Source organism: Procambarus clarkii, chromosome 72 (assembly GCF_040958095.1).
Source record: "Procambarus clarkii isolate CNS0578487 chromosome 72, FALCON_Pclarkii_2.0, whole genome shotgun sequence".
In the NCBI taxonomy this organism is placed as follows: Eukaryota; Metazoa; Arthropoda; class Malacostraca; order Decapoda; family Cambaridae; genus Procambarus; species Procambarus clarkii.
In genome coordinates this window covers 15,392,535-15,417,749 of record NC_091221.1, presented here as the reverse complement: position 1 = coordinate 15,417,749, position 25,215 = coordinate 15,392,535, and the positions used below count along the sequence as shown (strand labels likewise).

At 52.3% G+C, this 25,215-nt stretch overlaps 1 protein-coding gene across 1 annotated transcript in view; it reads right to left on the bottom strand.

Moving 5' to 3' along the window:
* Positions 1-25,215, bottom strand: part of LOC123773774 (cholesterol transporter ABCA5) — a 567,017-nt gene that overhangs the window by 238,245 nt on the left and 303,557 nt on the right. The window contains exon 19 of the mRNA XM_045767705.2: positions 18,205-18,395. Coding sequence (XP_045623661.1) covers positions 18,205-18,395 — 191 coding nt within the window. The remainder of the gene's footprint in view (positions 1-18,204; positions 18,396-25,215) is intronic.

Genomic DNA, 25,215 nt, shown 5'->3' with positions numbered 1-25,215 from the left:
TTTCTAGTGTGTTGTCTGGTCAACATACTTCAGCCACGTTATTGTGACTCATCGCCTGCAAATAAGATGTAAATTTTAACTGAAAAAAAAAAATCAGTGTTGAATGTAATGAAGAGCCATTTTCTGGGTGAGGCCTGGAAGCTCCGCGGAGCTATTTGAGCTGATATGTATATTACTAGACTTTGGCATCAGTGTGAATGGAATTCTAGGCCTACCGGGGACCACGAGCCAGAACCTGGCCCCCCCTCAGAAAGGCACGAGGAGCAATGGCCTATAGAAGTGCACATGTGATTTGGAGCCTTTTATGTCTGCCATTGACCGAGCCAGGCACCCAGAAAGGTAAGCACATCAAAACAAACCTCTATTCTGGTTAAAACTACTACTGAAAACTAATGAGTGGACAGAAATCCCAAATTGAAAACGAGCATGACATCACACGTGCCATACCCTTGTCTGCGCAGCTCTCCCCTCCCCAGAAGAGGGAAGAGGGAGGCCTAGACCCCTCGCGCCGGCTACCGCACCTCAGTTCAAGGCTGGATGTTAAAACGCACGAAAAAAATGCTGACCGGGGGAAGGGAGGGAGGGTTGCAGAGGAGTCCCTGGGTCTCACCCAAAAAATAACGTTTCATTATATTCAACACTGGTGTTCTGGGGGGAGCCTTTTCGGCTCCCCGGAGCTACATCACAAAAGACAAAACAAGAGGGACTTACCCGGGAGGCAGTCGGCATTCGCACCTCAACTCAAAATCAAGACAACAGGCTGCAATCGCTGACCCAACGCGACACAGGCCCGACTAGGCCCAGGAATAATTACGAGGTAGCGTGCAGCCAGTATCCTGTTCGACCGTCAAAAACCTGAATGTCAGCCCAAGACATGTTATCAAAGACGGCAACAAGAGCACAAAGCGCAGCAAACTTAAGAACGTCATGGGGCACGGAGATAGACCACAGGCTGGCTGGACTGAATAACGCTGCGGATGACTGGAGAGACCTGAACCCTGGAACAGGGAAGAAGGGAAACCGGATCAACCCAAAGCGTGTCCCCGGTCACAGAAGCCGTGGCGCACAAACAACAGTGGAAAGCTGGAACTGGACACAACATATGATGCACCCCCAGCCTGACAAACAAAGCATCAACAACCCAAGGACCCCTCCAGAATGCAGCGGGTCTCATTCTTCACCGGAAAAGGAGATGGCTGCAAACGAACAAACCTATCACCTTGACCAAAAGTGCAGAAACCCCTGTGCCGGAGAAGAGCATGAAGCTCCCCAACCCATCCCCCAGAGGCGAATGCCAACAAGGAAAGTACTTTGGAAAAACAATCCAGAACCAAAGGTGCCAAACCAAACTAAGGAGAAGATAGATAAGAGAGAACCCGATCCAAAGACAAAGACGGCACAAGTGGCGCATGAACAGGCCAGTGGTTAAACAACACACGAGACAACTTGCGAAAAGGAGCAGAAGTAACATCAATACCGAACGCAAGCTGCAACAGCTCCACATGCACCGCATGATATGAAGCGACAGTATTCGGCATAAGATGACGGTCCTGAAACAACACCGAGAGAAAGGATTAAACAACCTTAACAGAAAGCTATGTATACCGACGAAGTGACAAAAAGAATCGGAGGGACGCCAGGAAACTTCATAATGCCGCCGAGACGAAGCCTGCCGGTGGGACACCATCAAAGAAGCCACCTAATCACCAAACAGATTGGTGATAGGCTCGAGTCAAAAAGACCAAACACGAATACTCAAAGAGAAGATCAAATCATCAAATCGTCTTGTAATGGACCACACCGATTTGCTGAAAGAGGCGGAGCCACAGGAAAACCTCTGGTTTTGGACACCGAGCAAGCAGCGCCTGAAACCAAGACTGGGAAGGCCACGATGGGGCCAAGAGGACAATTCTCCCGTGGTAAGTCTCCAAGCGAGCAAGGACCTGGAGCAACAGCTGAACTGGCGGGGAAAGAAGAACCGGAACCACATATTCCGGAAGAGGCCTCGACCATGCCAACGCGAAGAGGTCCACCTCCGGGCGTCCAAACGTCCGGCAGAGCCAACAGTCTGCATCAACCACCCATTCCGTGGACAGGAGAATGAACTGGGACAGGCTGTCCGCCAAGACATTGGACACCACCCGGATGTGAACGGCCAGGAGAGCCAAACCCTGAGAACTCAGCAGATGAGTCACCCGAAGCAACCAGCCCTCAGGAGTAAAGGACCGCATCGAACCCCCTTGGCTCAAGCAATGAACCACTGCAAGCGTAGCTCTCATCCTGTAACTACACTTAGGTAATTATTGGGGAGCCGTTCCAGTGGAGCCGGATCGTCGATCTGTGGACGACCCGAACCCTCCAAAGTGAAAACCACACTGCCGTGTACTCCCGCACCGTGCTGTGAGCCCGGCGGAAGGACGGACCCCACCTCCCCTGACCACCCTGGTGAGCACTGGTCACAAAGCCCCAGCCAAGAGATGACGTGTTCGTGAACACATCGAGCGAGGGCTTGGGTAGGTGCCAAGGCACTGAACCCTGAAAAACCCGAAGAGGAAGCCAGCAACTAACAGCTGACGCAAGGCCCCTGGGGATTGAACCCAGCAATCACAAGAGAGGTGCAAGGGACATCCCCCGAAGGAACCAGAACAGCCGACAAACTCAAACCCGACCCAGCGGGTAGATCATCATCACAAAGTTCAGGCTCTCACACAGACTCTCGAGCAACCGCTGTGTGACTCGGGAGCCCTCCAAAACAAGCACATGTGGGACTGCAGCCGAAGGACAGACTCTGGAGGGAGAGGCAAGTAAGCAGTCCGAGAGTCCCCCACAAGACCCAGCCAGATCCAAACCTGGGAGGGGATCAAATGAGACTTTCTCCAATTCACCAGGAACCTGAACCCATCGTGCTGGGAAAGAACCGAATCCCTGGCGAGCAGACACGCGGACCAACTGGGAGCCCATACTAGCCAGTCGTCGAGGTAGGCCAACACCTAAACACCTAAAAGATGCAGACGGGCCACCACGACCCGGGTAAGGCGTGTGAACATGCGAGGAGCCAAGGTCAACCCAAACGGGAACCAACGAAGGCATTAACCGAGACACCCCACAACAAAGGTGGGCCAGTCCCTGAACCCCGGATAAATTGAGACGTGCCAATATGTGTCCCTGAGATCCAGGGACACCATCCAAACAGCCAGCTCCAACAGAAGCAGAACCTGGGACAGAGTAGTTATCCAAAAGGATGGACAAGAAACCTAGGGGTTCAGACGGGATAGGTCCAGAATGAATCTGCACTGGGAACAGGTGAGAAACCAACCTGAGAGACGTCATCGTTTCGACCACGCCCAAGCGTACTCACTCCGAGATGACCCAACAGAGCGCAGGAGATGAGGCCTGCCCCGTCAGTCCTGAACCCCCAAAGGAGGAGGGGGCTACCCAACGCTATCGCAGGCCATCGGAAACAACCCAAAACTGCTCCGAAACTGGCACCTGTGGTCTACCACGACGAATGGAACCCCGGCGCCGGCTCCGAAACTGGCACCTGTGGCCTACCACGACGAGTGGAACCCTGAATTCTTCCCTTCCGGGAGGAACCCCCTCGGGGAATCCCCCACCCCCCCCCCACCCCCTGAAGGACAAACAAGTCCGACATTGGAAAACAACTAGCCGAGGCCGTTTGCAGAAACTGCCCAACCGCAGACTGAAAACAGCAAAGGATAAAAAGGCAAAGAAACTCTAGGAGCCAGGGGCCCAAGCAGATTAAAAGAGGGAGCAAGCAAAACCTGGCAACACACGAGACGTGCAGCGAAAAACTGCTACACCGCATCCCGCAGGATGCAGTGTAGCGCTTCACCAGCACAGACGACCCATGAGCCGCCAAGACCAAGACAACCGGACCCAAAAATGGCCCAAGTGCCTATAAATCCTCTGCAAGCCATTCCGAAGGCAGCTCCAGGAGGAGAAAAACATGCAAGACTGAAGCCAGCAAGACACGAGCACATAAGTCCTCAGCCACAAGCGCAGCCGACAGGGAGGGAACCTGCATGTAAAGCTGAACCACGCCCACATCCCACAGAAGGGTAGGGAGCGAACAAACACACATTGAGGTGCTCAAAGTTGCCCCCTAGGTAAACTTGGACCACTGTCAACGCCTCGCGCCACTTAAGCATGCGGGTACGACAGAAAGTACTCCAAACATCCAATGACAACAATGGGAAGTCTGCAAGCTAGGACGACTCCGAAACCTTATAGCGAACCCAGTATGGAAATGAAGACCCAAACCTGAAGGATAATGGATTCATTATAAAGGCAAATTCCGGGTCACGCAGGAGGTAAACTGCTCCTAAGTAGGAGAGACACAGGAAGCCGAAAACCTCCGGAAGGACGGAACCGAAGGACCCGAAGGGATACAGAACTGATCCCGGGGAGGGGCTGAACCTAAATCCAACTCGTATTCAGAGAGAGGGAAAGTAAAACCTTACTCCTTGTAACAGAAAGACCCACTCTGAGGGTTGGAAAACCCAGTCAAGGTCCAGCGGGACATCTAGGCCCCCAAGTCAGCCCCTCCACAACCCCGGAAACCTCCACATCAGGCCCCGGGGGACGAGTCATCCTCCAAAACCCAGGCCTCACAAGAAAAAGCCAGGGCAGCAAAAAAAGCAGTAAGGAAGAGGGTGCATTGGTCAGACTCCGTCGCCACGGCTGGAGGAACCGACTCGAATGCCTCTGTCGCCACCCCGGAAGGGGCAACCCCTGAAACTGCCCGAGTCTCAGAATCCTTTAAACCCTGCCCCCGACCCCGAAGCCTTCAAACGCTTTGGAGCTGGAAGTAAGGGGGTAGGGGACCAGAATGAACCACAGCAGAGGAAGAACGAGGGGGTGTGGACTAAACCAAGGTCGAAGCAACCAACACCCCTAAGTCTGGGTCTCTATAAACAAAGCTGGGCAGCCTCGGGGCATCCGGGGTAGCAACTAATCTAGCATGTTGCAGCAACCTATACCTAGCATGCAACGCTTGAGCCGCCTGCACCTGAATAATGTCATCAGTTGATTGGGTGAACTGAGTCACAAACAAGCAACAATGCTCGCAGGATTCTGCATTGAAGGTGTCCCTGACCCAACAGGCAGCATGACTGAGGCCAAAACAATGAGCGTTGCCCTGAGACAAGGGGACTGTGCAACCCTCAAACTCACACAAGGCGAGAGGGAACCCAGGGGTTGCATCCACAGTGCGCCCACTCAGGGTTTCCCAGGGCCCTTAGACTGGTAACGCTAAGGGTAAGTCCAGGCAGAGTACTGCTATCCGGTGTCTAAGTCTACCAAACAAACTTTTAAAACTGAATTCCCAGGATGTGTCCACTCCCGCCAAGCAGGGGGTACCACTGAATACAGGAGGTCAAAACCCTAAGATAATTGGTGGGGGGGGGGGGGGGGGGGTAGGGGAACAAAAACAGACTCTTCCCCCCCCCCCCCCACCAGGCAAAAACAAAAATGAAAAGAAAATCCCTGCAAGAGGACAAGGTACCCAGGAAGAACAGGGCCGGCCACTGTAATATGTGAAATCAAGCTGCGCAGTACCCCGCGCCCCTACCAGTACAAACTACCATTTACCCCAAGGTAAACAAGGAAGGAAGAACATGGGCCCCTCTCTGAGGGGACCAGGTTCTGGCTTGTGATCCCTGGTAGGCCTAGAACTCCATTCACACTGACTGATGCCAAAGTCTAATAATATACATATCAGCCTGGATAACTCTGGGGAGCTGAAGGGGCTCCCCTCACAAAAAAACCAGCGTTGAATGTAATGAAACGCCATTTTCTGAGGAAGACCCGGAGGCTCCCCGGAACTATACCAGGCTGATATGCTATTGTCAAACTTTGGCATCAGTTATGTGTATGGAGTTCTTAGGGCCTACCGGGGACCACGGCCAGAACCACAGGCATCCCCAACAGGTGGGGTAGTTTTCTCTGCTCTTCACTGGTTCTATTCTGCATTTTCTTCCATATCGTTCCCTCCAGTATGTTGTTATTTTACTGTGCAGATTTGGGACCTGTCCCTCCAGTATTTTCCATGTATATATTATTTGGTATCTCTCTCGTCTCCTTTCTAGTGAGTACATTTGGAGAGCTTTGAGACGATCCTAATAATTTAGGTGCTTTATCTCGTCTATGCGTGCCGTATATGTTCTCTGTAATCCCTTAATTTTAGCAATCTCTCCTGCTCTGAAGGGGGAAGTGAGTACTGAGCAGTACTCAAGACGGGAAAACACAAGTGATTTGAAGAGTACAACCATTGTGATGGGATCTCTGGACTTGAAGGTTCTCGTAATCCATCCTATCATTTTTCTGGCTGACGCAATACTTGCTTGGTTTTGCTCCCTAAACGTTAGGTCGTCGGACATCATTATTCCCAAATCCTTCACATGCTGTTTTCCTCCTATGGGCAGATTCGATTGTGTTTTGTACCCTGTATTATGTTTAAGATCCTCATTTTTGCTGTATCTGAGTACCTGGAATTGATCACCGTTAAACATCATGTTGTTTTCTGCTGCCCAATTGAAAACTTTGTTAATTAATTAATATCTGTTTGTAGTTTATCAATGTCTTCAGCAGAGGTAATTTTCATGCTGATTTTTGTATCATCTACAAAGGATGACACGAAGCTGTGACTTGTGTTTTTGTCTATATCTGATATGAGAAGTATCTATACTTCTATATCTATATCTGTTGCTTGGAGCGGCCCGCAGGCCCACATAACTACCACAGCCCGGTTGGTCCAGCACGTTTTTTAGAAAACAGTCTAGTTTTCTCTTGAAGATGTCCACGGTTGTTCTGGCAATATTTCTTATAGTCACTGGCAGGATATTGAACAACTTCGGACCTCTGATGTTTATACAGTTTTCTCTGATTGTGCCTATGGCACCTCTGCTCTTCACTGGTTCTATTCTGCATTTTCTTCCATATCATTCCCTCCAGTATGTTGTTATTTTACTGTATAGATTTGGGACCTGGCACTCCAGTATTTTTCATGTGTATATTATTTGATATCTCTCTTGTTTCCTTTCCAGTGAGTACATTTGGAGAGCTTTGAGACGATCCCAATAATTTAGGTGCTTTATCGCGTCTATATGCGCCGTATATGTTCTCTGTATTCCCTCTAGTTCAGCAATCTCTCCTGCTCTGAAAGGGAAAGTGAGTACTGAGCAGTACTCAAGATGGGACAACACAAGTGACTTGAAGAGTACTACCATTGTGAAGGAATCCCTGTATTTGAAAGTTCTCGTAATCCGTCCTATCATTTTTCTGGCTGCCGCAATGTTTGCTTGGTTATGCTCCCCAAACGTTAGGTTGTCGTCAGACATCATTACTGTAACCCCGCGATTATCCGGGATTCGAACATCTGGAAAATGCCCTTATACGGCCAAAATCTTGATCGGATAAAGTTACCACAATATCTGGCCAAAAAGGCCATAGGAACCGGATAAAAGCTGGTTTGGTCAGATAAAATATCGGGGCCGGTTAATTTTCTGCCGATGTTACACTATCCGGACAGTCGGCCGGATAATTATGGCTTTGTCCGTATATGAAACCCATGAGGTGGGCCGTACGGTATTAATCCCGTCTGCCCATGACTTGAGGCGCATGGTGTAGGAGGGGGTGGGGTGGGTGGGTGGTGTCGGAATGAGGGGAGCGTTAGGAGGGACCACCTAGGGGGATAAGGGGGAGATGGGGAGCGGCCTATACACTACAATACAGGAATTACCATCTATTTTAGAACAATTCATCATAGCCAAAATCAAAAGAAATACTAGTAATTATGTAATAAAAAATACCATACAAGTTTCCTAAAAACAATTTGCACAGGCTGAAGTTTCCATTAAAAAAACAGTGTTGAATGTAATGAAACACCATTTTCTGGGTGAGTCCTGGAGGCTCCCCGGAGCTATCCAGGCTGAATGGATATGTATAACTTTCTGGCATCAGTCAAAGTGCTAGGAGTTCTTGCCTACCGGGGACCATGAGCCAGAACCTGGCCCCCTCAGAGAGGCACGAGGAGCAATGGCCTATAGAAACCCCCTTGTTATTGGGAGCATTCTATGTCTGCCATCGACCGGGACAGGCACCCAGAAAGGTAGGCCCCTAAAACAAACCCCTATTCTGGTGAAATTATTGCTACCGAAAGCCGAAAGAGTGGACAGAACTCTCCAAACAAAATTATCAAACTAGCATGACGTCATCATGTCACCGCGCCACCGTCTGCGCAACCCCACCCCCCTCCATTAGAGGGGGAAGGGGGAGCCCCAGACCCTCCACCCCGGCGATCCAACTGGCAGTTCTTAGGCTGGATGTCAAAATACACAAAAAACGCCGCCGACCAGAGGGAAGGAGGGATGCCGGGGAGCCTCCGGGACTCACCCACAAAATAGCGTTTCATTACATTCAACGCTGGTTTTCTGGGGGAAGCCCCGTCGGCTCCCCGGAGCTACTTCACCAAAGATAAGTAAAACAGGGAAGGAACCGGGAGGTGGATACCACACGTCCTAACTGAACAACCAAACCAGAGATAAAACAAAGACCAAAACGAGAAGAAAAAAGACCACCCAGGCCAACGACCAGGACGGCCCCAAAACTCAAGAGCAGGCCAGAGGGGAACAAGGCCCAGGACAGCAAGTGGAATGGAGCAGAAGGAACCGCAACACTGAACGTAAGCAAGAGCGGCTCTGCCAGCACCACCCAACATGAGGTGACAGGACAATCCCAGACGACGGTCCCAGAACAACCCCGAAGGGAAGACAAGCCAACCCTATCAAAGACCGAAGGACCCTTTGCAATGATAGGAAAACCACACACCGCCCCCGAGACGAAACACGCAGGTGGGAGACCAAGAACCTGGGACCTGTTTTCAGATTCGCAAAACACGAATCTAAAAACAGCGACCCCACAACCTAAAGGAGCAACATAACCAGCTCCAGCAGGGAAGAATGAGACACGCATCCCCGAGGTATCCAAGAGGAGAACTACCGAGGACGAGAACCGCAGGAAAGCAAACACACCCGGTCCGGAAAAGAAAAAAGAAAAACCGAAACCAGGACTGGAACCCAGCAAACCCGCTTCCAAGAAAAGGAACCAGGAAAGCAGGAGCGGCAGACCGAAAAGTCCACACCCCCCTCCCCCACAGACAGCGCAACCCGAAGCCTGCAGAAAACCACACAGAAATCGCAGGAACTCGGTACCAAAACGGAACACCGGAGAAGTCCAAAAGCAGGACGTGGAACATGGACAGAGGTCCACCGGAGCACCAAACAGGATAATCAAGAAGCACTAACTCAAGATACACAAAAAAGTGTAGCATGGGGGGAGGAAAAACGGAAATAAGTAAGGAAACCACGAATACGGCCCAAGGAGCGGCCGGGAAGTAACGCACACGATAAACCACAAAATGTGTAGAGGAGCACGTACATACCTGAGGGACCTTACAGATAGCAGGGTTATCTGGAGGTTCTTGAGAAGATCTCTCCCTCGGCTATGTGAGGGTGCAGTCAGGCACCGAAGATAGGCAAGGAAAGTGTCCAGACAGGGAAAAGACCCAGGGGTCGACAAACAAAAAAACCAGCGTTGAATGTAATGAAACGCCATTTTCTGGGTGAGCCCCGGAGGCTCCCTGGAGCTTATCGGGCTAATGTGTGTTATGTTAGACCGGGACATTAGCTAAGGAGTTCAGACCTACCAGGGACCAGCGCCAGAACCTGGCCCCTTCAGAGAGGTTTCAGGACGCAATGGCCCTGGAAAACCCCATATGGTTGGGGGGTTTTCCTTATCTGCCATCGACCGGGGTTAGGCACCCAGAAAGGTAGGCGTAACAAAACAAACCCCACATGGTAAGAAACTACAACAAAAACCGAACAGAGAGGTAGAAAACTCCCTACAATCCCAAGGAAACAAGCAAACAAGCAAACATCACACTTTACTGCCGCGCCGATCGTCCGCGCAGCCCTCCCCACCCCGGGAGGGGGAGGGGGGAGCCCCGGACCTACCGCGCCGGCTGCCAAGCTCCAGTTCGGAAGCTAAGCTTCAACCAACGCGAAAAAACCGCCGACCGGTGGGAGGGAGGGTTTCCAGGGAGCCTCCGGGGCTCACCCAGAAAATGGCGTTTCATTACATTCAACGCTGGTTTTCTGTGGGGAGCCCCTACGGCTCCCTGGAGCTTCATACCCAAAGAGAAGGAAAAGAAAGGGCTAACCCGGGAGGCGGCCGCCACAAACTCTGCAACGCAAAGCCAAGACAACCGGTCGCAAACCTGCGACCCAAGGCAACAAGAACAGACGCACATATGGATGGGCGGCCAAAAACCTGTGCGACCCACAATTCCCTGCGCCCGAAATGAGCCCGAGACGTCACCAACACAGCAGCAATTGCTGCAAACGTCTGAACAGCACGGGCGCAAAGACAGACCGCAGTAAGAAGGAAAACACTGCGGACGACCCGGGAAACCCGAGCCCTGAAAACAGGGAACGAAGGAACCGGATCAACCACAGCACATCCCCAGGCACTGTACGCCGGCAACAGCAAAAAGCACAACTGGACAACACAGGACGCACCCCCCGGCCAAACCAAACAAGTACCAATACCCCAAGAACCCCTCCGGAAAGCAGCCGTCTCGACCGTCGCCAGGACAGAGAAAGGCTGCACACCAATAAAGCTACCACCAGTACCAAAGAGGAGGAAACTGAAACCGAAGGGGCTACCACAAAACTGAGGGGAAGAGAAGAAGGCACCCTGAACAAGGACCAGGATGGCTCAGGCGACTCATGAGCAGGCCGGAGGGGAAACAAAACGCGAGAAGACGTAATAACCGTCATACAGTCTCCAAGACGAAGCTCGCAGGTGGGACACCGTCAACAAAACCACCTGAACACCATAGAGATGGCGATACCTGCGTCAAAATACCAGACGCGAAGAGCCAAAGAGAAGGCCGAACCAGTCACGGACAGGACCGATTCGGCCTGCTGAAAGAGGCGAAGCCTCAGGAAAAACGCCCCGGGTACGGACACCTATCAAGCAGCGTCTGAAAAGAAGGCCGGGCCGGCCACAGTGGAACCATAAGGACTGTTCTCGTGGGAATGGGCTGCAACTGAGCCAGAACCCGAAGCAACAGCTGGACCGGGAGAAGAGGTACAGGTACCCCCCACCTCGACCAGGCCTGCCGAAAGCCTCCACCGTGAAGTCCTCGCAGGTGGGAAGGGCGCCACAAAACGGGCGACGCCTAGACCACGCCGACCCGAAGACGTCCATGGCCAGGAGTCCATAAGCCCAACAGAGCCAACAAAACGAATCGGCGACGACTGGCCAACCCACAAAGAGGAATGAACCGAGACAGCTGTCCACCAGGACGCAGGACACACCCCGGACACGAACCACACGGTTAACCAAACCCCTTGTGGTTCCGGCAAGAACCACCAGAGAACAGTCCAAACAGAGCTGAATGGTAGAGTACCTAGTGACCCAAACCCTCCGAAGCGCAAACCAGACAGCCATGAACACCTGAACCGGGCTGTGAGCCCGACGGACAGACAGACTCCATCAACCTCGGCCGACCTGGTGAGCACTGGTCACAAAGCCCCAGCCGAGAGACGACCCGTCCGTGAACACATCGAGCGAAGGCTCGGGGAGCCGCCAAGGCACGGAACCCCGAAAACCCCAAAGAGGAAGCTGGTGACGCAGCACCAACACCAGATCCCCAGAGGAACCCAAGGAATGCAAGAGGCGGAAGTGGAGTCTCCGTAGGAACCAACCGACGCCGGAGCCAAACCCGACTCCGCGGGCAGACAATCACGCCAAAGTGGAAACTCCCGCACAACCGCCCAAGCAACCGCTGAGCAACCCGGGACCCCCTCCTGAACAGCCAAAGGCGGGACCACAGCCACAGTAACACTTCTGGAGGGAAGACAATGAGGGGCCCAAGAGCCTGAAACAAGGCCCAGGTCCGAACCCGGGACGGAAACAGAAGGTAAAACCTCCAGATCACCAGGAAACCAAACCCAGCGATCTGGAAAGAACCATCCCCTGGCGAGCAGACAAGCGGACTGACTGGGAGCCCACTCCAGCCAGTCGTCGAGGTAGGCCAGACACCGAATCTCAGACGCAGACAGGGCACTAAGATCCGGTAAAGATGCAAAGAGTATACAAAGTGCCCTTCACAAAATAGGGAATGCAATAAAAACAGCAAACCTGAAGCCCCACCACCAAAGCATTGTATGACAATCATATGAAGACATATTATGACACATGACAATCATTATATGACAATATGACAATTATAATCAAAGCATTATATGACAAAGAGTGCTGGGAAGACGGGACACCACGAGAGTAGCTCTCATCCTGTAACTACACTTAGGTAAGTACACATAGGTAAGTACCAACCGTGCTAGCCCCAGAAAAACTGGAGAGGAACGTGCCAAGAAGTGACCTGGAGGTCCAGGTCCACCATCCATGCACCCGGCCCTAACAGAATCCGAACAGGAGACAACAGTCCTCCGAGCAGGGCAGAGGATCCAGGGCGCAGACGGAAGTAGTCCAGAAGAACTGCAGACTGGAAAAGCTCATGACTGCAAAGAGCAGACGGGAAAAGCTCATGACTGCAAAGAGCAGACGGGAAGCCCAGAAGGATGGGGCGGATCGACCACGCCCCACGCACCCACGAAGAGGAAATGACGAAGCGCAGGGAAGAAGCCCACCCCGCCAGCTCTGAACCCCCCCCAAGGGGGAGAAGCCGTCCTCCGACGCCAGCAGAGGCCGGAAGACAACCCAAAGCGCCCACCAACAGCGGGACCAAGCGAGAGGCAACAGAGCAAGCTGCTCCCCCAGCGCCCAGTCAACAGAGAAGGGAACAGAACCCCTTCAGAAAGAAAAAGTACACTACCGAAGTCATGAGGAGAGACTACGGGAATGAAACCACACTTCGCTGGAAGAGGAAGTGAGGGGAGACCTGATCACCACATACAAGATACCCAAGGGAATCGACAGGGTTGAGAAGGACAGGCTATGTAACACAAGGGGCACACGCACTAGGGGACACAGGTGGAAACTGAGTACCCAAAAGAGCCACAGATAGAATTAAAGTTTTTTTTTTTTTTTTTTTTTTTTTTTTTGAGTGTCAGAATGGGAACGGGAAAGCACTAAGAAGTAATGTGGCGACTCCTCACACAAGTAACGAGGCTGACCCCCATACAATGTCACATGTAGACATGACAGAGTCCAAGAGGCACAGGAACCGATACACCTGTTGACGGACGGTTGAGAGGCAGGACCAAGGAGCCAGAGCTCAACCCCCACAAGCACAACTAGGTGAGGACATATATTGTAAAAGCACAAGCCGCCGACTAGTGGCAAAGAGCACTACGCTGGCCAGGCAAAGAAGGCACAAAACTGCATCAAAAGGCCCACCTCGACAGCAAAACCACAAAGTCCCAGCACAACCACAACATGTGCCAAGACCCAAAAAGCTCAGTCTGCAAGCCAGGAAGACCCCGGAACCCCAAAAGGCAGAACCGGGTCACACGAGGAAACAAAGTCCCCTGAACCCACAAAAGGGGGCCCAAGAGGAAGAAACCTCCAGAACGAAACCAAGGAACCCAAAGGAACCCAGAATCGAACCAGGGGGAGCCCAAACCACCACATTTGCCGGTGGAGAACACCACTAAAAGGCAAAGCACAGACCCCAGCAGAACGCCCTGGGAAAACGGTCCCAACAGACCGAAAACCGAGGGGCAAGGTGTGGGAGCAAGCATACCAGCCAGGGGCACTGAGCCTAAACCCAGAGGCTCAGACCCAAAATCAACACCCAAACGTTCCCAGAGGAACAGGCAACGGCAAGAAAACACCAGAAAAACAAAGAAACGACAACAGGAGAACAAAAACCCTGCAAATTTTTTGAAAACTCACCAGAGACGCTCGCTCGCACACCCAGACGCATGTAAACAAACCGCAACGCCGCCCTGGTGGCCATGCCGTGAAACCGGCAGACGAAAATGGCCGCCAGCAGGGGCTGTGACTGACGCTTAATACACAAAAACAAGCCAGCAAATGTGGGAAGCTAGCAGACTGGAAGGGCGAAAAACGACGCCCAACAGCAGAAAAACCCCTGAAGGGGCAAAACCGCCCCAGAACTGCTAGCAGGCAACCCCCACAGCCCCGGGAACCAACAACAGAGGCCCCGGGGCAGAGCCGTCCTCCAAGCCCTCCGCCCTTAAAGAAAAGCAAGAGCCCATGGGAAAGGCAACAAGAAAGGGCCGCTGGTAAGACCCAGAAGCCTTGGCAGGAGGCACAGGCTCAAACCTCCGTCCCCAACCCGAACGGGGCATCCCCCGAAAACCGCCCGAGTCTCTGCCGCAACTGAACCCCGCCCCGACCCCGAAACCCGCAGACGGTCCGGAGCCGGGAACATGGAGAGAAAGGGGCGAGCAGCACCTAACCAAACGGGGCGGCCACGGGCATTCGAGTGGGAAACCAACCTAGCATGTTGCAGCAACCTAACCTAGCTTGCAACACGGATGCCGCCTGTACTCTGAACAGTAATAACATCAGGAGAGTACTGGAGAACAAGCAGAGAATCACTCGCAAGACTCCGGGTAAAGGTGTCAGTGACCCAACAGGCAGCATGACGGAGGTAAAAATGGCGACTGTCACCCGGAGACAAGGGAACAGCAACCAACGATCCCGTTCAAGACGGGTTGGAACCCGGAAGACACATTCAATGGTCCCCCGAGCCCAGACAGGGGTTTCCAGGGCCCGTAGGGTAACAACTACGGGAAGCCCGGGCAAGGTGTTGCTAACCGGTTAAGAAACCCAAACATAACAAGAGGGTAGATGATAGCACTGAAAACCCCTGAGACAAGCACGGGGGCCTAGCAGAGGGCCGCCAAACACTACCAGTGGAACTATAACCACCTTAGGCAGACCCCCACCAGGCAAGAAAATGAAAAACAAAAGAAAAACCCCGCAAAAGTACACCGTCTCCAGAGGCAACAGAAACCGGCCGCCGCTTAGGTGGCAGGCTGCGCAACACCTTGACGCCCTAACCAGCACAATACCAATCCCTACCCAGGGCCAAACAAGGGCCCCAAGCCCCAGCTGGCCCCAAGGGCGAGGCAAATGCCGAGCAGCAAGAACCTCTACGGGAATGGTTCCCGAACGCCCCAGGGAAGATAACCCTGTAACGCAAGGGCAGTACTCACAGGGCGCTTAGGGAAGTCAGCCACTAAGCACATGCAGCCCCGGCACTGATGAAGTACTCCTGGCCACCGCACACCACAACACACGGCAGTGAACGCCACACAAGGCAAACACCGCCTAGGAAACTGAGGCCAGAGAAGCGTCAATCCCGGTTGACATTAGCGAACGAACTGAAGCTTGGCAGCCGGCGCGGTAGGTCCGGGGCTCCCCCCTCCCCCTCCCGGGGTGGGGAGGGCTGCGCGGACGATCGGCGCGGCAGTAAAGTGTGATGTTTGCTTGTTTGCTTGTTTCCTTGGGATTGTAGGGAGTTTTCTACCTCTCTGTTCGGTTTTTGTTGTAGTTTCTTACCATGTGGGGTTTGTTTTGTTACGCCTACCTTTCTGGGTGCCTAACCCCGGTCGATGGCAGATAAGGAAAACCCCCAACCATATGGGGTTTTCCAGGGCCATTGCTCCCTGAAACCTCTCTGAAGGGGCCAGGTTCTGGCGCTGGTCCCTGGTAGGTCTGAACTCCTTAGCTAATGTCCCGGTCTAACATAACACACATTAGCCCGATAAGCTCCAGGGAGCCGTAGGGGCTCCCCACAGAAAAAAGGACCAAAATGCGGGGCAGAACCCCACAGGACAACAAAGAACAAAAGATGGACAAAAAAGGCACTAAAGACACATGCAAGGTGACCAAACACCACACCAAACACCCTAGTCAGGAGCCATCGACGCAATCCCGCCAAGCGGGGAAGAGTAAACAAGGATGGAACAGTGAACAAGGATGGCGGAGTGAGTAGAGTATCCCAAGAAGATACTCGCTCCAAACGCATGAGCCTAACTAGAGAAGCAAAGCTCTCCAAAGTACCAACGATGGAACTCCAACCGTTCCGTACGTCCAAGGAAAAGTCCTGCCAACCTGTGAAGAACTATGATGCAGCGCCCAAGCATAGAACCAGCAGAGTAGCGAAGAATAACCAGACTACCTGCAAGTGTGGTCTAGAACAGACATGCGAGACACTGTATCGACACTCAGAGCGCCCAACCCGCACCATTGCCCGCCAAAATATCACCCGCAACTACTGAATACACAACAAAAGATAAGTATTTCCTCAGTGTTTGTGTTTATTGACCAATCCCCACAAAACAATAGAAACTGGGATAGTGGCACACGCCACCCTTGCGGCACATTGTGGGCACGAAACAATGGGCATAAAAGGGATAAGCACAGAATCAGGAAAGACCGGAGGAATGACCTGCACTGTAATAGGGCCGGTGACGCGCGGAACCAATTACCATGTAACGTGGTGGTGGGGCCCCAAGATTGGTGCAAGGGCGGGTTGGACATGTATGTGAGTGGGAATGGATGGTAAGAAACAGCAGCTGCCTCGCACGGGCCAATAGGCCCTCCGCAGGTCCACTGTACTTATGTCCGTATGTTTGTACACACAAGAGGACACAGGAGGTAGTGAGCACCCAAAGGAGCCACAGACACGAAAAGAACCTGATTAATGTCAGAGGGGAAAGGAAGCGAAAAGCACCAAAGCAATGTGGAGGAGGCAGACGCCACCCACAGGAGCAAACGTGAAGACAGAGCCCAGAAGGCTCAGGAAACTGCACAACCGTCAACTGAAAGGAGAAGCGAGGCCCAAGAGCCAGAGCCAATCCCCGCCAGCACTACTAGGCAAGCACCCCACCAAAAGTGAGAACCAGCACTAGGCCGACAGAAGCGCCAGACAAGACAACCTCACCTGCATAGCAGACACACGACCGTGCCACAACACAGGCGAGCCAAGTAACATACGAGAAGCAGTGCTAAAGGTGTGCCCGAAAGCCATGCATACTCGAGGCAGTAGGCATAGTATGTACCGTTACCTGAATAAAATGCGAGGTCGAAGGAGAAATACGGCCAGAGGTGCGCGCCCTGCAGAAGATGAAGCAGTACAGAGGGAGAACAAAGTAACACCCCCAGATATAAATCCAAAACACCCTCAACATCCAGAGGGCCACGACTGGAGGGAGAAACGAGCAAGAAGCCGTAGAAAACCATGAGAAACGGCGCGAACACACGAGCATACCGCCAGTAAACAAAACGCACACGCGGCCCCAGCACACTAGGTATGAAACGCACTACCCGTCCACCGGGAGGCGTGGCTCGTACACTAGGCGGACACACAAATCGTACACACAACGTACAGACATCGTACAAACACCAGGAAGGCGTGCGGAACGAAGACAAAGAACGCCGAAACTGGAAGTAGAGACGACGCGAAAACAAAACAAGGCGAAAACGAAGCGAAAGAAAACAGATGATGGAAGGGAACCAACAAGGCCGACAAAAGACCCGATGGAAACCACATTGAAAATCAACAGACATTCCAATAATATTGGAAGGTACGAAGAGACTCGCAAACCAACGAGAACCATGACAAGCACCCCTGACCAAGGAACATGCAGGGACAACGATACGAAGCGGTTTAGGCACTATGTACTAGGTCAATATAGAAATCCATCAATGTTTGTTTCACACCTTGTATGGATGTACCTTACCTGAACACTTTTTTTTTTTTTTTTTTTTGTGAACAGAATTTCTAGTGGAAGTAGCTCATATATTTTCATTGATTTGTTTGGTAATTTTCAAACACCCAAGCATTTCTTAGTGCGGATTGCTATCTGACTCTTTAGATTTTGAAGGGCTGTAGACCTCAGTACTAGGGTTGATCTTTGACTCACTCACTCACTCACTCTCCCTGCCATAGAGGCTGTAAGTCAGCGTAAAATGGAACTTAATTCAGGAGAACTGTCACAGTCCCAGAAGTTTAGCATGTTCTCCATTACCCCACAGAGCCATTGTCACAAACACAGGGAGGTTATGAGTGGGACCCACCAAAACAAGAAGTGCTTTTTATTTCATTACAAATAAGTAATTAATCCTATATATAGATGTAGATTACAACATAAAACCACTAAGAAAACAATATGTTCTTACTTGACATCAACTGCATTAATGGCAAATCCATTCATATCCATATTATTTCCTCCATGTTCATTCAGTTCTACCATGCCTGATGATGCAATATGAAGAGATGATGTAGACCTTTCTTTTATTACTTGATAACCAAAATTTTCTACAGATTGAAGTTCATTGCCTTCATTTTCTTCACTTAAAGCCAAGAAAACCTTAAAGAAAAGAAAAAAATAAATTTACTCTTCATATCTTATGTGAAAGTACAAGCAGAGTTCTATTAACACTGGTCATCTGGCCCCCCAGTGCATTCCCAACCATAAACATTCTGATGACTCTGAGCAGCTCATGAACTGCTCACAAATGTGAAAAAACCAGCGTTAAATGTAATGAAATTCCATTTTCTGGGTGAGTCCCGGAGGCTCCCCGGAGCTATCCAGGCAGAATGGATATGTATAACTTTCTGACATCAATGTGCTTGGAGTTCTTGCCTAATAAGGACCATGAGCCAGAACCTGGCCCATCTCAGAGAGGCACGAGCAGCAATGGCCTATAGAAACCCCTTTGTGGTTGGGAGCATTCTATGTCTGCATCGTCATGACGGGCACCCAGAACGGTAGACACTCCAAAACAAACCTCTATTCTGGTGAAACTATTGCTACCAAAAGCTGAACGAGTGGACAGAACTCCCCAAACGAAAATTAGCAAACGAGCATAACGTCATCACGTTGCCGCGCCGTTTTTTGTGCACACCCCACCCCAACCCCAGGAGGGAAGGGGGAGCCCCAGACCCTTGTGTCAGTGACCCAACATTCAGTTCCTAGGCTGGATGTCAAAAAAGCAGCGTTGAATGTAATGAAACGCCATTTTCTGGGTGAGCCCCGGAGGTACCCTGGAGCTTATCGGGCTAATGTATGTTATGTTAGACCAGGACATTAGCTAAGGAGTTCAGACCTACCAGGAACCAGCGCCAGAACCTGGCCCCTTTAGAGAGGTTTCAGGGAGCAATGGCCCTGGAAAACCCCCTAGTGGTTGGGGTTTTCCTTATTTGCCATCGACCGGGGTTAAGCACCCAGAAAGGTAGGCATAACAAAACAAACCCCACATGGTAGAAAACTAAAACAAAAAACCGAACAGAGAGGTAGAAACTCCCTACAATCCCAAGGAAACAAGCAAACATCATACTTTACTGCTGCACCGATCGTCCGCGCAGCTCTCCCCACCCCGAGAGGGGGAGGTGGGAGCCCTGGACCTACCGCACTGGCTGCCTAACTTCAGTTCAGAAGCTAAGCTTCAACCAACACGAAAAAAACGCCGACCAGTGGGAGGGAGGGTTGCCAGGGAGCCTCCGGGGCTCACCCAGAAAATAGCGTTTCATTACATTCAACGCTGGTTTTCTGTGGGGAGCCCCTACGGCTTCCTGGAGCTTCATACCCAAAGAGAAGGAAAAGAAAGGGCTAACCCCGGAAGGCGGCCGCCACAAACTCCTCAACGCGAAGCCGAGACAACAGGATGCAACCTGCGACCCAAGGCAACAAGAATGCACAGGAGCAGACATGCATAAAGAATGGGCGGCCAAGAACCTGTGCGACCTTCAAATCCCTGCACCCGAAATGAGCCCTAGACGTCACAACACAACAGCAAAAGCTGCAAACGTCCGAACAGCAAGGGCGCAAGAACAGACCGCAGGCTGGAAGACTGAAAACTCTGCGGACGACCTGGGAGACCCGAGCCCTGAAACAGGGAACGATGGAACCGGATCATCCCAAAGCGCATCCTCAGACACGGTACGCAGGTAACGGCAAAAAGCGGAACCAGACAACACAGGACGCACGCCCAGCCAAACCAATTAAGCATCAATAACCTAAAAAACCCTCCGGAAAGCAGCCATCTCGACTGTCGCCAGGACAGAGAAAGGCTGCAAATGTACAAACCTACCACCAGTACCAAGGAGGAGAAACCTGAACCGAAGGGGCTACCACAAACCGAGGAGAAGATAAGAAGGCACCCTGATCAAGGACCAGGACGGCTCAGGCGAGTTTTACCTCCAGCTCAGGCATGAGCAGGCCCGAGGTAAAACAAAACACGAGAAAGCGTACGAAATGGAGCAGATGTAAACTCCACCCCAAACACCTCTGGGGGTGGAGGAAGGTCAAAGGCAAGGAACCGGGAGGCGGACACCACCCACCCCTCAACGGAAGCGAGACAACCGGCAGCAAATGCCAACCCAAGGCGATAGCCTCGAAAGGGCCCGGGAACAACACGAGACAATGAGCAGCAAGGCCCCTGTACAAACACCAAAAGATCCGTGCCCGAATGACAGCAAGGACACGCCGCCCAAATGGCAGCAAGAGCAACGAACGTCACGGGCTTGGGGAAAGAACACAGGCAGGCCAGCCGCAATAACACTGCAGACAACCCGAGACACCGTCTTTATCTTGAGGTTATCTTGAGATGATTTCGGGGCTTTAGTGTCCCCGTGGCCCGGTCCTCGACCAGGCCTCCACCCACAGGAAGCAGCCCGTGACAGCTGACTAACACCCAGGTACCTATTTTACTGCTAGGTAACAGGGGCATAGGGTGAAAGAAACTCTGCCCATTGTTTCTCGCCGGCGCCCGGGATTGAACCCGGGACCACAGGATCACAAGTACAGCGTGCTGTCCACTCGGCCAACCGGCTGCCTCCTGTCACCCGCAAACAGGGAAGAATGGAACTGGATCAACTCAAAGCACGCCCCGGACATAGAGGCCACGGCACGCAAATAACAGCGGAGGCCGCCATTGAACACAAAACACGACACACCCCGGCCCGACCAACCAAGCACCAACAAACCAAGGACCCCTCCGGAACGCTGCAGCACAATCCCGTGCCAGAAAAGATGGAGACTGCTGCCACCTAATAACCAAAACGCCAAAACCGAAGGTGCAGAAAACTCCTGCAGAGGAGAGCAAGAAGCCCAGCGACCTGACCCCAGAGGTAAATGCCAACAGGAAAAAAAAAAAACGCAGACGAAAAACAAACCAGAACCGAGGGGGCACCACCAACCGAGGAGAAGACAGAGCATGTTGACCAGAGACCAGGAGTGTGCAAGCGGTGCACGAACAGGCTGGAGGTGAAACAACGCACGAGACAGCTTATTAACGGTGCAGAAGCAACACCAAGGCCGAAAGCAAGCTGAAGCAGCTCTGCCAGCGCAGCACAAAACGAGGCGACAGTATGTGGCAAGACGACGGCCCCAACCCCCACCAGAAAAACCAAGCCGACGCTAACTATCGCAGCCACATAAGAAGGGACAGGAGGAAAAGACAGGACCGCCAAAATACCCCATATTGCCGCCAAGAAGAAGTACGCAGGTGGGACACCAACAATGAAGCCATCAGACCACTAACCGGAGGCGAGACACGCAAGGCAGAATGTAATCAGCCCCGACAAGGCTCATCCGAGCCCAGGAAAAGGCGGAGCCGCGGGAAGATTTCGGGCGCAACCACCAAAGCCCAGGCCGGCACAAAGGAGATGGAACGTCTGCCGAACAGAAGCTCCCCAACGCGAGCAAGCCCACCAGGAGATCAGAAATGACGGGTCCGACGTGAGACATTGCAAGACCCTGAAAATCCAAGAGGCAGGGCAAGCCTGAAAAACCGAAGAAGGCGTAAGGGTTGCCGCCAGAACAGTACCCGAACCAAGAGGTATGAGCAATGAAAACAGACCAAGACATATAAGCGCACCATATGACACAGGCTGAAGGAACACCCAAGAAGCCAAGGAACATACGAAGAAAACCCCTGCGACAGAGGAGGAAACAAAGGCAACGCACAAAGAAGGGAAGCGGTGGAAACTGACCCCCCCTATACAGCAACAAGTGCAGGCAAAACCGAGCAAAGGAGATGCCAGGGAAACGACAGGGGGGAGGCAGGATGAAAGAGCCAAAGCTCAAACCCCAGGAAACACAACCAGGGGTGGACAATCAGGCAGGGACAGAACCCCACGCACATGGAAGGGCCAAGCCAGGGACCCAAAGACCATGAAAATAACAAACAAACCCCCATACGCAAACTCCAGGCACAAAACAGCAGCAAAGTGCCACACCACAACCTGACACAGGAACAAGGACACGCCACCACGAAACATGTTACCAATGCACACGTGCCGCAGCAACATGCACCACATGCAACGTTCATATACTCCCCAAGCCCGGCCCGAGGCTAGGCTTGACTTGTGAGAGGTTGGTCCACCAGGCTGTTGCTTGGAGCGGCTGCAGGCCCACATACCCACCACAGCCAGGATGGGCCGGAACCTCTATCAGAAAACAGGCTAGTGTTCTCATGAAGAAGTCCACGGATGTACCGGCAATATGGCGTATGCTCGCAGGTAGGACGTTTAACAACCGCAGACCTCTGATGTTTACACAGTGTTTCCCGATTGTGCCTTTGGCACCACTGCTCTCCACTGGTACTATCCTGCATGTTCTTCCATATAGGCAGGACCAAAGAGCCAGAGCTCAAACCCCGCAAGCAAAACCAGGTGAGTACATAACCAGCACCACAACCCACACACCTCATAACATGAACGAGGTGGGTTCCCTGAATGACTCTAGCATGGGTTGGACATGCCTATGAGTGGGACTGGAAGGGTTGAAAAGGGACAGCCACCAGTGTGCCAACGGTCTCATTCGCACATAAATATACCTAAATAAAGACAGGTATATAAACATCTCCGCATCCAGCGCCCGGACGAAGGACGCCAGACCGTAGAAACTCATCGGTCGAATGGAGGCACGAACGTGACACGACCCAACAGTGCCAAGAAGATCCTGGGAGCACCGCCAGGTGAAGAAGCCAGAGCCTGACAAGTAGGAGAGCAGGGTAGAGGCCAGGGAGGAGGCCCACACCCCTGACACAGGGAAAACCTCTGCGTCCTTCCAATAGCTGTAATCCAGGACACCCCTGGAGCGACGAGGCACATACCGGAGAAGGGAGAAGAGCGAGAGGTGAAGCACCCGAGAAAAAAGGGCGCAAAACACCAGCACTGAAACACACTGCCCAGACTAAAACAAACTCCCACGGCGCACGCGCAGGACACGCTGGCCGAACCGCACAACCCGCTCTGCAGGAAGGTGCCAACCAGGACTACTGCACAAGAAAAGTAGCCAACAGAACGCAACCCTAGGGAACCGCTAATTAGAAAAAACAACCCATCACACGGGACAGGAGCCAAAAGAGGAAGCAGCGACAACATAACCGGCCAATGAAGTGAAGACAAGGAGCCCAATGGGAACCCAACTAGGCCACGAGTAGCCCAACTGGGCTACAAGTAGCCCAATACGGCGACCCGGACTAGGAGCCAACAGACGTTCCAAAAATACGGGAAGTAGCGAAAACCTTCCCGAACCTTCACGAAAATACTAAGGAAGGGCGCCCATTGGCAGACTCTTACAACACGGCTGGAGGAACAGGCTCAAATGCCCCCGTCACTACCCCGGAAGGGGAATTCCCCGAGACTGCCCGAGTCTCAAAACCATCGAACCCCGCCCCGAACCTACAGACGGTAAGGAACCGGATGTAGGCAGGAAGGGGGGATCCAGGGGAAAGACAAGGGAACTTGGAAAGAACCGAAGCAACCAACACCCCCAAGTCTCAACACGAACCAAAACAGGGCAGCCCCGGGGCTCCCGGGGAGGAAACAAACGAGAGCGTTGCCACCACCAAGGCTCAACGTGCAACACCCCTGCTGCCTGCACCCGCTTAGTCAGCATAACTGGGTAACCGAGCCACAACGAGCAACAAAACTCGCAGGACTCCGGGTCGAAGGTGTCACTGACAACACAGGCAGCAGACGGAGGCAAAACAGAGAGTCACCCTGAGACAAGGGGTGAGAGCAACCCTCAAACTCGCTGGAAGCGAGGGGGGACTCCGGGGTCACATCCATCAGACCCACGCGCCCACATGGGTTTCCCAGGGTCCCGAGCTTTTACTATAATAGGACTCGCGCTCAGGTAATCCCAGGCAGGGTACTGCTAACCAGCGCCCAAAGCTATCAAACAACTTTCTAAGAACTGAACCCCCGGGACGTGTACACTCACAGGGACCTAGCAGGGGAAACCACCAGAATAATTCTCAGAACACAAGGGAGACAGGGGGCAAGAAAGAAGGCAGACCCCCACCAGGTAGATAAACAAAAATAAAAAAAAAAACCCGCAAGAGGACCGCGTACCCAAGCGGAACAGAGGCGGCCGCCATGAATGGTGAAAACAAGCTGCACAGTACCCTGTGCCCCACCAGTGAAAAACTGCGCCTTACCCTAAGGCGAACAAGGGAGACAGAACACCCGAGCACACAAAGAGCGGCCGAAAACCAAGCAGTAAACGGCCTAGCAGGGGCAGAACCCAAGGAACTTGTGGAAGGTGGCCCCAAGCCCTAAGGGCAGTACTTACAGGGCACCTAGGGAAGGGAACCCTGGGTGCATGCGGCCCGAGTACTGGAGACTCACTCCTGGCTCACGCACTACCTAGAAGACAGACACCACACTCTAGGTACAGTGCTGAAACAACTAATGGAGCTGGAGCACACAACCGATGCCTATAGCATCAGCCAAAAAACTGATGGGTGGATAGCCGGCGTGAGAGGTCTGGGGCTCCCCCTTCACCCTTCCGGGGAGGAGGGAGCTGCGCAGACAGCAGAGCGGTGACGCGTGACGTCATACTAGTTTGCTTGTTTTCTATTGCTGCCCGAAACGCTTTGCGTAATAGTGGCTTTAGGCATTGTATGTACTAGCTCTATCTATAAAGCCAACAAACTTTGTAAAATCTCTTTATGTATGTACCTTTACCTAAATAAATATTATTATTATTATTATTATTATATATTATTATTATTGGGGAGTTCTATCCAATAGTTTGGCTTTTGGTAACAATTTTAACCAGAATAGGGGTTTGTTTTGGAATGCTTACCTTTCTGGATGCTTGACCTGGTCGATGGCAGACATAGATTGCTTCCAACCACACGGGGGTTTCTATAGACCATTGCTCCCCCTTGCCT